Below are 11,722 nucleotides of genomic sequence, written 5' to 3' on the forward strand. Positions count from 1 at the left end.
AGACGTGGGCGGCGCGTCAATTGGGGGCTTTCGCTCTATATTGCGAAGCTACGAACACATAGAGGTCTCCAGCTGAAAGAGCCTCAATAGATACATGCATTCATAGATTACATACAGAGGTTCACATTGAGGTGCTTTACAAACGTGCTACGAATAGTATGGGGTTAAATATTGGCAGGGATCGGCATGGCTCTCGTCCGGATAGGTGGCGCAGATTTAGCTCTTTGAAGTTTAGCCGGATGCAACCTTCAGCCCTGGGGGTTAACTTTGGCCTCTGGCCTTATCTGCGTAACGTCCGCATTCCACCTTCCCCCCAAACCGCCCCGCATACCAATTCGCTTTCTTGTCGCTCGTTCGCGCCTCTTTGGTAGCATGTACACTCGCTGACCGTAATACCTTTTTGTACTCATCTTCCTGAACGCTGGTAGTTCCCGATGGGCAAGTGTGAGTACCTCAACAATCCGAGTCCGGCATGCGCTGCAATCGCTAACATAGCATTGTAGGGCGATATGGAGTCATCCTTGATGCTGGGTCATCAGGTACTCGAGTCCATATATACCGATGGCTCAACAGCGCAAGGGCTCGCAAGGAGGCGAGCGAGCAGCAACTCAGCAGTCTTCCGGTACTGGAGACGAAAAAGCAATGGACACACAAGATTCACCCCGGCGTCTCCACCTTCGGCGAGAAATCAGATCGCATAGGGCCAGACCACCTTGCGGAGCTGTTCGAACACGCGCTGAAGTACATCCCGAAACACGAAGTCGAGAATACCGCAGTGTTCCTGCTTGCCACCGCAGGGATGCGCCTCCTTCCAGACATTCAGCGCAAGATGCTTTTGGCGGAGATATGCAGTTATGCGCAGACACACACCGCGTTTCAGCTGCCGGACTGCGGCATACACATACAGGTCATACCGGGTGAGACTGAAGGGCTCTATGGATGGATAGCGGCGAATTACCTGCTTGGCGGCTTCGATTCGGCGAATGTGAGCGATCACGGCAACGGTCACCGCACTTACGGATTCTTGGATATGGGCGGCGCATCTGCGCAGATTGCGTTTGCGCCAAACGCAACAGAAGCGGAGAAGCATGCGAACGACCTTACCCTCTTGCGACTGCGGACTATCGGCGGAGCAAACTTGGAGTATAAAGTGTTCAGCACAACGTGGCTGGGATATGGGGTTAACGAGGCAAGGAAGCGCTTCGTGAAGGCTCTCGTTGAAGCCAGTCCGGATGCGACGGAGCTACCCGATCCATGCCTCCCGGCTGGCTTGAACGTGACGATAACAGGCAAGCCGATTGAGCCAGGATCGTCTGCAGCGAAAGGCGACGAACCGCATTTGCTTGGCACGGGTCGCTTCTCGGAGTGCATAAGTCAGACTTACCCGCTGCTCGACAAGGATGCGCCATGTTTAGATGACCCCTGCCTCTTTCACGGCTCCCATGTTCCAGCTATCGACTTCGATGTCAATCATTTCGTGGGTGTCTCGGAGTACTGGCATACGACACATGAGGTATTCGAAATGGCGCATGTAGACAAGGCGTACGATTTCCACACATATCAAGAGCGGGTGCAGGAGTTCTGCAGTCAACCCTACCAAAAAATCCTAGACGGCGTCAACAGCAAGAAATGGGGCAAGAAGGTCGACGAAGAAACAGCAATTGAGGTCTGTTTCAAGGCGTCATGGCTCATCAACATGCTCCATGAAGGCATCGGCGTCCCAAGAGTCGGGCTCGAGCACATGAAAGGCGGCCACAACGGCACAAAAGCGGTAATGGAAAACGCAAAAGCGAAAGGCTATCTAGACCCCTTCCAAGCCGTCAACAAGATCAACGGCACAGAAGTAAGCTGGACACTCGGCAAGATGGTCCTATATGCATCCAGCCAGATCCCACCCGCAGATGACACCTTAGCCGTCGGTTTCGGCAGCAACGAAGCCGGCATTCCGGATGATTTCCAGTTCGCAGGCGGTAAGGACACGTTACTCGCAGATGATTTTTCGGAAGAACCGGAAGATGACTGGCACGATATCCTCTCCCACTCCTCGAACCGCCGCATCCCTGGATTCCTTCTCCTAGTCCTCATCTTCGCTCTTATCCTCTTTCTCGTATGCGGCCGGGAGCGGCGACATTCCCTATCCTCTAAACTACGCTCTCTCCTCGGTTTCGGCCGCCCAACAAGCCCCCGCTCACCGAGAAAGAAACGCAGCTTTCCAGGCAAATTCTTCGGCAGCAACGACCCCACCTACGAGCGCGTCCTCGAGGAAGGCGATCCCGCATCATCGTTCGAGCTCGCGGACGTGGACTCCGATAACGACACCTCGGATTCCGCGGACGGTAGCCGTGTGGGGCGGACCTCTGGCTGGGCCACCCCCCAGCTCAAGCTCGGAAATCTTTCTGAGGGCGGCTCGGGCTACTTCGGCAATGCTGTTGAGCAAGGTCAGGGCCTCGGATTGGGGCCACCCAGTGTAGTGTTTGGCAATGCGATGGAGAGGGCGGGGCTGATGAGTAGGACGGATAGTAAAGAGCGCTTGGCGTTGAGTACGGTGCCGGGACATAGGTCGAGGACGGGGAGCCCGAATCGGTTCAGGACGCCACTGAAGGCGAACGTGGACTGATTGTGTAGGGTCTTTTGGGTCTTGGCGTTGGATTCGTGGGTGCGGTGCATGGCTGGTTTTCTGGGGGCAGTGGCGGGAAAAGTAAATGGACGGTTAGTCTTGAGGGCTACAGTTTCTGCCGGCTGGCGTTCGGCGCCTCTGATGGCATGGCTTTGTAGTCTATAGTTGCACTGTACTTTTTGATTCAGGTGCTGCATGATGCACTTATTTTACTCTGTACTGGCTTCACTTCGAGTCAAGGCTATGCATTTGTGTCATCACAGTTTTCAGAGGATGAAATCATTGATTGAAGAAACGCGCTAGGGAGTACTGTTTTCTGAATGTAGCGCTATGTACTCGCCCCTTTAGTTGTTAAACACCCAAACGCCGATTCCGTATGTCAGTAACTCGCTTCTGTTCTTTCAAGATGTGGCTGAGAGGCTCTAGAGGAAGAAATCTCGTACGGATAGGATCTCTTGACGAGATGATTGCTTCTTGCATGCTTCTTGCACACGCGTGAGGGGCCCGATATCAGAGATGCCCAAAGCACATGAGTGCTTGTTCGCCACGCTTGCGTCCGGTTGCCGGTCCATCAAAATGTTGCTGAAGGACTTTGTGGGGAAAACCACCCGTCCGGACGATGTTTACCACTTCTCCAAGTCCCCGTCTGGTTCCAGAATCAGCCTTGAAAGATCTGAGCATACTGATGTCGCAGCTGTCTCGGATGACCTTCGAGACTCGCCACTTGCGTTGGAGCTTTCCCAAGAGCCCCTGAGTTTGGTCCACTCCGGCTTCTTACAGCACCATCCGCTTTCGCAGTCATCAGGGCAGTATGACCGTTGCGATATGACGAGCGTTTTCTGCATTCTCCCATGAAGATACTCATAGCCTTGCAGGAGGAGAGTGAAGCCTTCGGGGGGATATTCTTCGGGCAAGATGGGAATGACGCAGTTATCTCGAACCAGAAATCCGTCATCCTTCGGGAAGCGAAAAGCAGCGGCACCCTGCTTCTTCACAGTATGTGCCCAAAACCGCTTGGTAAAGAGTCGTCGCACGAACTCGTCTCTTACTGGCCAATGGACCTCCACCGTGGAGACCACGCCTCTCTCTGGAGGTAGCTCGAGTACATCGGTATCGATTTCGTAGCCGCTGTGACGATGTGGAGCTTCGCGAATTGCGAACTCTTCGAGTGTCGGTAGACTAGCCCTGGACAGTGTGCCGCCAAATACGAAGTTTTCCCAAGCGAAACCTGCCTCTGCCACGACATCGTTCTCGAAAAAATGCTCGTAGGACCTTCGCCCGAGGATGGCCCTTTGAGCTGCATGGGCGAGCTCATGCAGCATTGTAGCAGCAAAATCCAATCGGGCTGTGAAGATGGAATCATGCGACTCTTCCGAAGTTTCCAACCTGTGTAATCCCTGGTAACAGTTATTCCCATACAAGATTCGCGCGCCGCAGCCGGTCAACTTTCCCGGCATCCGGCACTGCGCAGCGGTGCATAGTGCACCCGCAGGCTCCAATGCCTGGCTCTCCACGCGGACGAAGCGGACTATCTTGGCAAGTTCAAGAAGCATTTCGTGCGTATCCACAATGTCTTCCGCCGTGAGTTCACCATCCATCCGACGGTAAGAGAACATCTTGGTGCCGTATTTCTCCTCCAGTCCCGGATCTACGATTTCCGTCTCTACTCCGAAGAACATAGCGTGCCAGAATGCCAGTAAACTTGGTTCTTCAAGGAGCAGCGAGGCTAGCCGCAGCGATGGCCTCAGCACTTCGTAGTCTGTGTTTTCGAAGTTTCGCATGCTGACGAAGTTCTTTGCGCTAAATACCGGATGGATAGCGTTGTCGAGGTTGTAGCGAAGGTCCTCTATCGCATAGTCGTCGTACTCAAGTGATGCAAAGTCGACGTCAGCCATGTTGGTGGCCGTGATAGAGCAAAGAGTGTGAGAAGAGTGGAAAGTAGGTGTGCTGGACGGAATTTGCTGGTGTATGAATTGTGTAAAATGGACGATGTCAGGAGCTGTGAACGAGGTGCTTGATAGTGCGATGCAAAGCCGGTACCTGCCCGGTTTTATCAAGCAGACTTACCTCTGTCTGAGCGGTGAATTTAGCGAGAGAACTAAGATTCAGAATTCTCAAGAAACCGAACGAGCGCTGTGAAGACCGTAAAGCTTGGTGCGAATTTTGACAAGCGGCCGTACCACGGTACCGGCCTTTATAAGGTACGAAAAGTAACCACAACCGCGCAGGCGACAGAGTCAGCCAAATACTTGGTCCGAGGACAAAGGCAAAGTTTATTGTTTCCATGCTTAGAATCAGAAACAATGGCCGCCTTGTCAGAACCATCAACAAAGTACTCGTTATTGCTCATACCCAATTTGCGTTCTGACAGGGAGAGCAGTACTTGAGCCAGATTAGGTCGGCGGTTTATGCTAGCAAAGCATGGTCTAGTTTCTAGAAACCATATGCTCAATTCTTTGCTCATATAGCTAAAGATCGGTAGGTGACTGTGGTAAATCGAAAAACCACCGAGTAATCCGCACAGCATAGGGTGGTTACGGTCCATCTGCCCAACCATAGCGGCGGTCTCATGTCTGACAAGCAGCTGTCTGCATCCTGAGGGAGGCAGTCCTGGCGCTACAGCAGTCGGAGGTATTCACAGCCTCCCCGAAGAGCCTTGCAGTACGTGGCAAGGTTCGCACACTGGACATCCGAAGCAGGCTGCTGTAAGTTTTTCTGCTAGTAGGGCCTTAAGGACGGTTAGATTCAAGAACGAACGCGCAGACCTCCGAAGTTGGCCCGCTATCCACGTCCTGTATACTCCACTCCTGATCTGGTACACAGCACGGCTGTCTTCGCTGCCGGCGGCAGGGCTACGAGGACGTACGGGTTAGGCGCATAGAAGTACAGGATACAGTTCCGTTGCGAGCGTTGCGCGGGAAGTGTAAAGCGCACAAGCCTCCGCGTTGAGATTTGTGAGCTTCCCCATAGTCACGTGACGTTATCGTTAATTATAAACTACAATGGCAAGCTACCATTCTTGGTTTACCACGCTCGAATCCAAAGCTGTAGCAAACGACAATGGTCTAGACCACAGCATAATTGCAACTTCAAGCATGAGTAAGGGCGCTCGTCTCAGACGGGCAGATTCGGAGTCGAGGTGGGGAACATTTAGCGAGTTGGGAAAGCAGTTACCTACGATTCTAAGGTGGGGAAATTTGGGGTGGGAATGGAGATTGGCAGGGCAACTATGGTGATTGAATGGACAGTAGAGCGAGACAGGCTCAGTTCAATTGAAGATCTAAACATTCATGGTCGTTCACATTGAGAACCATCTCACATCTACGTTTGTTCCTATCTTTCCTCCTGTTAATTGACGAGTGCCCACCATCAAATCGAGGAGGCACACGCTTGGAGTGATCTTCCCGTCTAGCAAGCTGTGCTCTTCCCAGGATTGATTCAGCTTTGCAGAGGCCGAGGAACTTCTTTTCTTAGCGGCTAAGCATATCTGCGTAGATCTCGAACGCAGCTCCTATGACAGGCATAATTTCCCAAATCGTAGTCTCAGCGAACACTTTTGCCCAAGTTCTCAACACCATCACGTTCAGTGTCTTGACATTTTCCACCTCACCAACGTTGCATTCCCCCAAGGTATTCTGTACCAGCTTGATGAGCCAGCTCTCCTCGTCAGAGAGTAGAGGATCAGATGTATCTACGATTACCGTCTCCAGCCACTTTACAAGAACGACACAACACTGGAAGGACGCGATAGAGTGCTGGATCGACCAGACAAAGACTTGTGTGTGAGTGACGAGGTCTATGCCTTCCTTAGCCAGAACAAGAAGCGCGTGGCAAGCATGCAGTGCTGCCTTGGTCAATCTCGGACCACGGGCCACGGTCTTTTGGTCCTTCATGGCGCGCGCGATGATGTGCGGATCCCCCGACTGGAGGGCTGCACATGCTGAGCCGAGGTCGATGTCGAGCCGAATGTATGCTATACGAACTAGGGCAATGCAGTTGAATGCTAATGGACCATGTGCGTTCTGTGGATCAAGGGAAGCTTCCATGTTCCTTTCCCAAGCCTGCTGCCAATATCTGAGGCCGCGCTCAATCTGTACAATCTGATCAGGAGGAACAGTGCCATCTGGCCCTGGTGTGAGATCGGAGTACTGCCGTAATTGGTATTGATGCTGAATGATTCCGTGGAGAAGGGCGTACATCCCAAAAATGGAACAAGGCGACGTATCCTGCGACAAAGCCACGGCGGACTGTCTATCGGGAGGATTGCAGTCGGGCCCAAGGAGAAAGCTACGTAAGGCGATCTGGAAAGATGGCATTTCAGGAGCTTGACCCCTGCCACATCGCTGCCACAGATCCTCGCTCTCGGCTTGCCACGCGTCCTCATCGCTTGGCAAGTCAAGTGCGATCTCACTGTTGAGGATGAGGGGAGGGACATTGAAAGTTAGGCACTGTAAGTTGAGGAAACAGTATACGCCGAGCTTGGTCCTAATTGCGTACGAGGTGAGTGATATTGTCAGGATGGGAAGAGATTCGTTTGGACGATCATACCGTTTGCGGACCTCACGATCGATCCACTCCGCCCACGTCATCTCCTTTGACAGCGGTCGACTGTTCAATCTGTCCTGCCGCACCAGCTAAAGCAGAAATTCTGTTTCAGCGGTGTGAGCAGGGTTTCAGATATGCGATGTTACTCACACTTGCCAAGGCACTCTGAGAAGATAATGCTTGACGCAAACCGAAAGGATTCCCCGACCAGGTCTGAAAGGCCATCAGCAGTAGCATCGCTTGACATATTTCGATATACCCTGAGTTGGCTACATCCAGGTCTTCGTTCTTCTCTTCTGTCGCCGCTCTCACGATAAGCCTCCCTGCATCCCATAGTGCAATCGCCGTCTGTTGTTCAAGGCAATACTTCGCACCCAGCGAGCACATTGCAATGAATAAACCCAGATGGCAGGATGCTGGAGACCAAGTAGGCACATGAATGAACGGTAGGTGAAGATGAAAGCCATTGAAATATGCTGAGGTGTAGCGATTCAATGCATGTTGGGATGGAAGCACGAAAGCCTTAGGTAGAAGATGGTGAAAGAGCTTCAATTGTGTCTTTAGACGAACTCTGACTTCCTCGGGAGTCTTTGATAAGCTCCGACGGGCGACCGGGTAGGCTGGAGGTAATCTCTCTGGCTCCGACAACGTCCGATGCGAGAAGATCCTGTCGAAAATCGAGACAATGGGAGGTTGGCCGTGCTGTAAGCTCTTCGGACTGCCTGCAGAAGTGGAACTGGGCAATCTACGACCGAGCTCCTCCGCAATAGATTGAGAGTTTTTTGACTGTCGTAGATGCGGATTAAACAGGCACTGGGAACCTGAAGGTTGGAAATCGGCGGAGATTGGCCAGAGTGGTTGCAGTATATGAACAGCCGAGAATGCTGTCGTGGAGAGATCAAACCTATGAGCCCAGGGCAAGCTGAAGAGTTGCGTATCCCAGATGGCTATGAACAAGTCATCTTCTGACATACTAGACGTAGTGTCGTCCGGATTCGGTAGTATATTTCCCAGACGGTGTAGCGGCTCAACAGTAACGGTTCCCAATGTCCTTGAATCGAGAATTTCCACTGGCTGTGTGGCTTGTGTAGCACGTTCGTAAGGGTTTGGCAATGGGTCCTGCCCTGGGAGGCCTGAGGATGCGTATTCGAGTGCTGCGTTTCCGGTCTGGTCTTGGCGAGTCTCCGAAGCGTCCGGCCCAGAGTTGGTACCGGGTCGGTCGGTCGGCGCTGGATCTGCTCTTCCAGCTCGGCGAGTATAGCGCTGTCGTCGGATCCCTGCATCTGGGGGAGTACCCGGTTGAGAAGCATAACCCCGTTGCACGTCGAGATCTGGGGTCAGGGTCCCTCCGTGCATCGACTTCGCATGGCGTACAAGGAGATCTCTTTTGGAAGAGCCGAGCCGTTAGCTTTGTGTTCACAAGCCAGGATCCGAACTATTGCTGAGCTGACTTCTCACTTTCGCGAAAAGGTCTTTGGACATTTGGGGCAGGAAAATGGCTTCTCATTCGTATCTGCTTCAAAGTTAGAGCACAATGGGCGCCTAAACAACGTTGTGAACGGAGCTTACGAATCCTCTGATGGCGGTCAAGGTGCTCGAGACGAGCGAAGGTTCTTGCGCAGAAGCTGCAGGAGAAGTTCTTCGACGAGGCTCGGCGAGCGGTAGCACCGCGTTTCGGGGTCCCAAGTGGGGAAGCGACAACGATACTGTCCCCTTCCATGCTGCTGCTGAGCACGGGAGCGGTGGGTGGTCACAGAGGTGCGCAGTTGCAACCGTTACAGATGCGTCATGCAGATTGCGGTTAATAAGTGGTTTGACGGGGGGAGCAGAGAGCAGTTAGGAAGAAGACAGAGCATGAAGGGAGGCGGAGGGAGAACGTGCATCAAAGGGGGGTTTGGGGGGGATCCCCCATAGAAGATTGGTGGTCGGGTCGCCTGCGGTGACAGGATGCTGTCGCTTCGCGAAAGGAACGATGCCGCCGCTGCGTCGCTGCGCTCCTCGCAGGCGGCGGGGGTGGTCACAATGTTTCCTATACTATTTATGGCGGCCAAGGAGGAGAAGTGTGAAGAGAGCGGGGTAGATTGTGGGGAGATGGGCACAGTAAATGGAAAAGCCGGGGTTGGATGCACTCGTTGACTGAGACAGAGAGAAAGAGCCAATAGTTGTCAAGCAATGGAGACATGTATAGATCGTAGGGCAATGGGGATGAGCGGCGAGATGAAAATGCGGTTTGGGCGGGGGGGGGGGGGGCGCGGGCGGCGGGGGGGGAGACATGTGCGGGAGCTCCTGTTGAGTTTGAGTTCCCCGCAGCGCAGGCCCGCACGACCCGCTGCCGCGATGACGGCCACAATCTTAACCTAAACATCGTGACCGGCATAAGACATTAGTATTTGGGGTGATGACCGTTGTGGAATAAAGGAACTCTTTTTCGTATTGTTCCAGTCTAGTCCGCTCGCCATAATTATGTCTTCTCCTTCGTCTGTTGCCGCCGTAGCCATGGTGTCTGTCCACGCTCTTGCTGCCGGCTCTCTTACCCTTCCTGAGCGCTTCTTTGTCCAGCCTGTTAACGACCCGGACGCTCGGAAGTCTGTTCCATCTTTGTCGTTTCTGATTCAGCATGAGTCGGAGACGCAAGCCGCGCGAATTCTGTTCGATCTCGGCATTCGTCGTGACCTTCTGGCTTATTCGCCACAAATATGCAAACATCTAGCTACGCGACAGCCAGTCGTATCGCGGCCAGATGTCGTGGAATCGCTCGCATCTGGTGGGCTCCATCCGAGTGACATCGACATAGTCATGCTCAGCCATGTACACTGGGATCACATCGGGACCCCCTCCGACTTTCTCCACTCGCTGTTCGTTGTTGGGAACGGGTCGCTCGACCTCTTGAGCGGTAGGACTAGGCTGCAAAATGGATCTCACAGCCATTTCGAGAGGGATCTGCTGCCTCTTGACCGAACAATTCAGTTGAGAGATACCTCCCACGGGAGGCCAGTAGAGACGTCCGAGGTGCTCCAACTCCAAGGCAAAGAGATGCGTCTGGGTCCGTGGTACCCATTTAGCTCTCTTCCACATACCATTGACTTCTTCGGAGATGGTAGCCTTTACATCGTGTCTGCACCTGGGCACCTTCCCGGCCACATCAACCTTCTCTGCCGGACCGCCGTTGACCGTTACATCTACCTAGCCGGTGATGCATATCACGACACGAGACTGCTCTCGGGTGAATGTAGGATTGCTGAATGGAGGGATGCCGAACGCTCAGAACTTGTGTGTTGCATTCACGCAGATCGCCGGCAAGCCGAGGAGACCATCAACCGCATCAGAGCGTTGCAGCATGATGAGACCCTCCTTGGGCCCGTAGAAGTGGTTGCTGCACACGATGCCGCCTGGGCGGAAGCTGCAGCAGCCAAGGGCAGATACTGGCCAGGGAAACTCTGACAAGCGGTTTCTTCATCCCATAGAGGGATTCCAGTACGTTCGTTATAAGAATGGACTAATCTCACGGGGAGTATTGGAAGTTTTCTACATCTGTAGAAGTGATGTCCGCTCATTCTGGCTTTGCCATACCTCGTCCACAGCTCGCCGTTTGCTCAGCCAGCCGCGAAGTTCCTCATTGAGACACAAGTTAGAGTTTAGTGCGGAGAGCACGCAGGCGACCTCAATCTTACGAGATTCCACGGTTGTCTGCGAGAAGAAACTCAGCCTCCCCGGTACCATGGTTGTTCAGGTGCCTCGGCAGACAGAGTGAGGCAACAATCACATAAAAGCACTCACAGCTGCATTGTTTTCCACAGCGCCTTGCTGAAATCTCAAACGACCTTTCTACCTGAAGAAACCCACCATATCTCACAAATCTTATTCTCGCACCATCGAAGTCTCAACTCAGCAATCGTTTTAAGCAATCGTTTTAAGCAACCACGAAAGGCTACAACGCGGCGTCACCTCCAATATCTCCTCCTGCGAACATGCTATCTCTCAAACGTTAAGCGGCCTATTGGCTGATCGCCGCGGCCACAGTCGTTGCCTCCAGGCTCATCTAATGATTATGCGTCGAATCGACCAGCGCATACCTATGGATCCCCGGGAGCGACCTTGAGTACTTCTTCGCATTACCTTTAGCAACTCAGTATGCTGTCCGCGGCGGCAGACCTGCACTCTATTCCACGGTTCTAGCAGGCGCGCTCGTGTTTCTCAGAGGACTTGCGTATGGCATCAACGAGTTGCTCTCAGTAGACCCCGACCAAGACAGGTTCAAGCATGAGGTCATCATCCACATTTGTCTCGCATTCTGGGTCATTTCCGAAGCGGAGTCTAGAAAATATCCAGTAATCGTGGAGTCGCGGTTCGCGAAAGCTATGCTGACAGAGTCATGTCAGGGACCAGATACCGTCTGCGAAGCATTTCCAAATCCATCTCCGGATGTCAGAACAGTCCAGGAAATTTTCAGACGAGTGTGGATCTTGGGTTCCTGGACGTGCATAGCTTTCGGACTCTTGTATGCCATTAGAGGAGTCTTGCATGAAGACGGTTGGGCGACCGAGAATCTGTTCTTCATTG

At 53.0% G+C, this 11,722-nt stretch overlaps 4 protein-coding genes across 4 annotated transcripts; 2 read left to right on the forward strand and 2 right to left on the reverse strand.

Annotated features, from left to right (window-relative positions):
- Positions 1-434: 434 nt before the first annotated feature.
- W97_00120 (uncharacterized protein) lies at positions 435-2,617 on the forward strand (the record flags this gene model as incomplete). The annotated part of the gene is made up of 2 exons (XM_007778037.1): positions 435-444; positions 504-2,617. The coding sequence occupies 2 exons, from the start codon at positions 435-437 to the stop codon at positions 2,615-2,617; spliced, it is 2,124 nt and encodes a 707-aa protein (XP_007776227.1).
- A 623-nt stretch (positions 2,618-3,240) lies between these two features.
- Positions 3,241-4,512, reverse strand: W97_00121 (uncharacterized protein; the record flags this gene model as incomplete). Its single annotated transcript, XM_007778038.1, has 1 exon — positions 3,241-4,512. One exon carries the CDS (start codon positions 4,510-4,512, stop codon positions 3,241-3,243), a length of 1,272 nt encoding a protein of 423 aa, XP_007776228.1.
- A 1,575-nt stretch (positions 4,513-6,087) lies between these two features.
- On the reverse strand, positions 6,088-7,549 carry W97_00122 (uncharacterized protein; the record flags this gene model as incomplete). The annotated part of the gene is made up of 3 exons (XM_007778039.1): positions 6,088-7,102; positions 7,166-7,251; positions 7,313-7,549. 3 exons carry the CDS (start codon positions 7,547-7,549, stop codon positions 6,088-6,090), a joined length of 1,338 nt encoding a protein of 445 aa, XP_007776229.1.
- A 2,109-nt stretch (positions 7,550-9,658) lies between these two features.
- On the forward strand, positions 9,659-10,603 carry W97_00123 (uncharacterized protein; the record flags this gene model as incomplete). Its single annotated transcript, XM_007778040.1, has 1 exon — positions 9,659-10,603. The coding sequence occupies one exon, from the start codon at positions 9,659-9,661 to the stop codon at positions 10,601-10,603; it is 945 nt and encodes a 314-aa protein (XP_007776230.1).
- Positions 10,604-11,722: the final 1,119 nt, after the last annotated feature.

This window comes from Coniosporium apollinis (assembly GCF_000281105.1).
Source record: "Coniosporium apollinis CBS 100218 chromosome Unknown supercont1.1, whole genome shotgun sequence".
NCBI classification, from domain to species: Eukaryota; Fungi; Ascomycota; class Dothideomycetes; genus Coniosporium; species Coniosporium apollinis.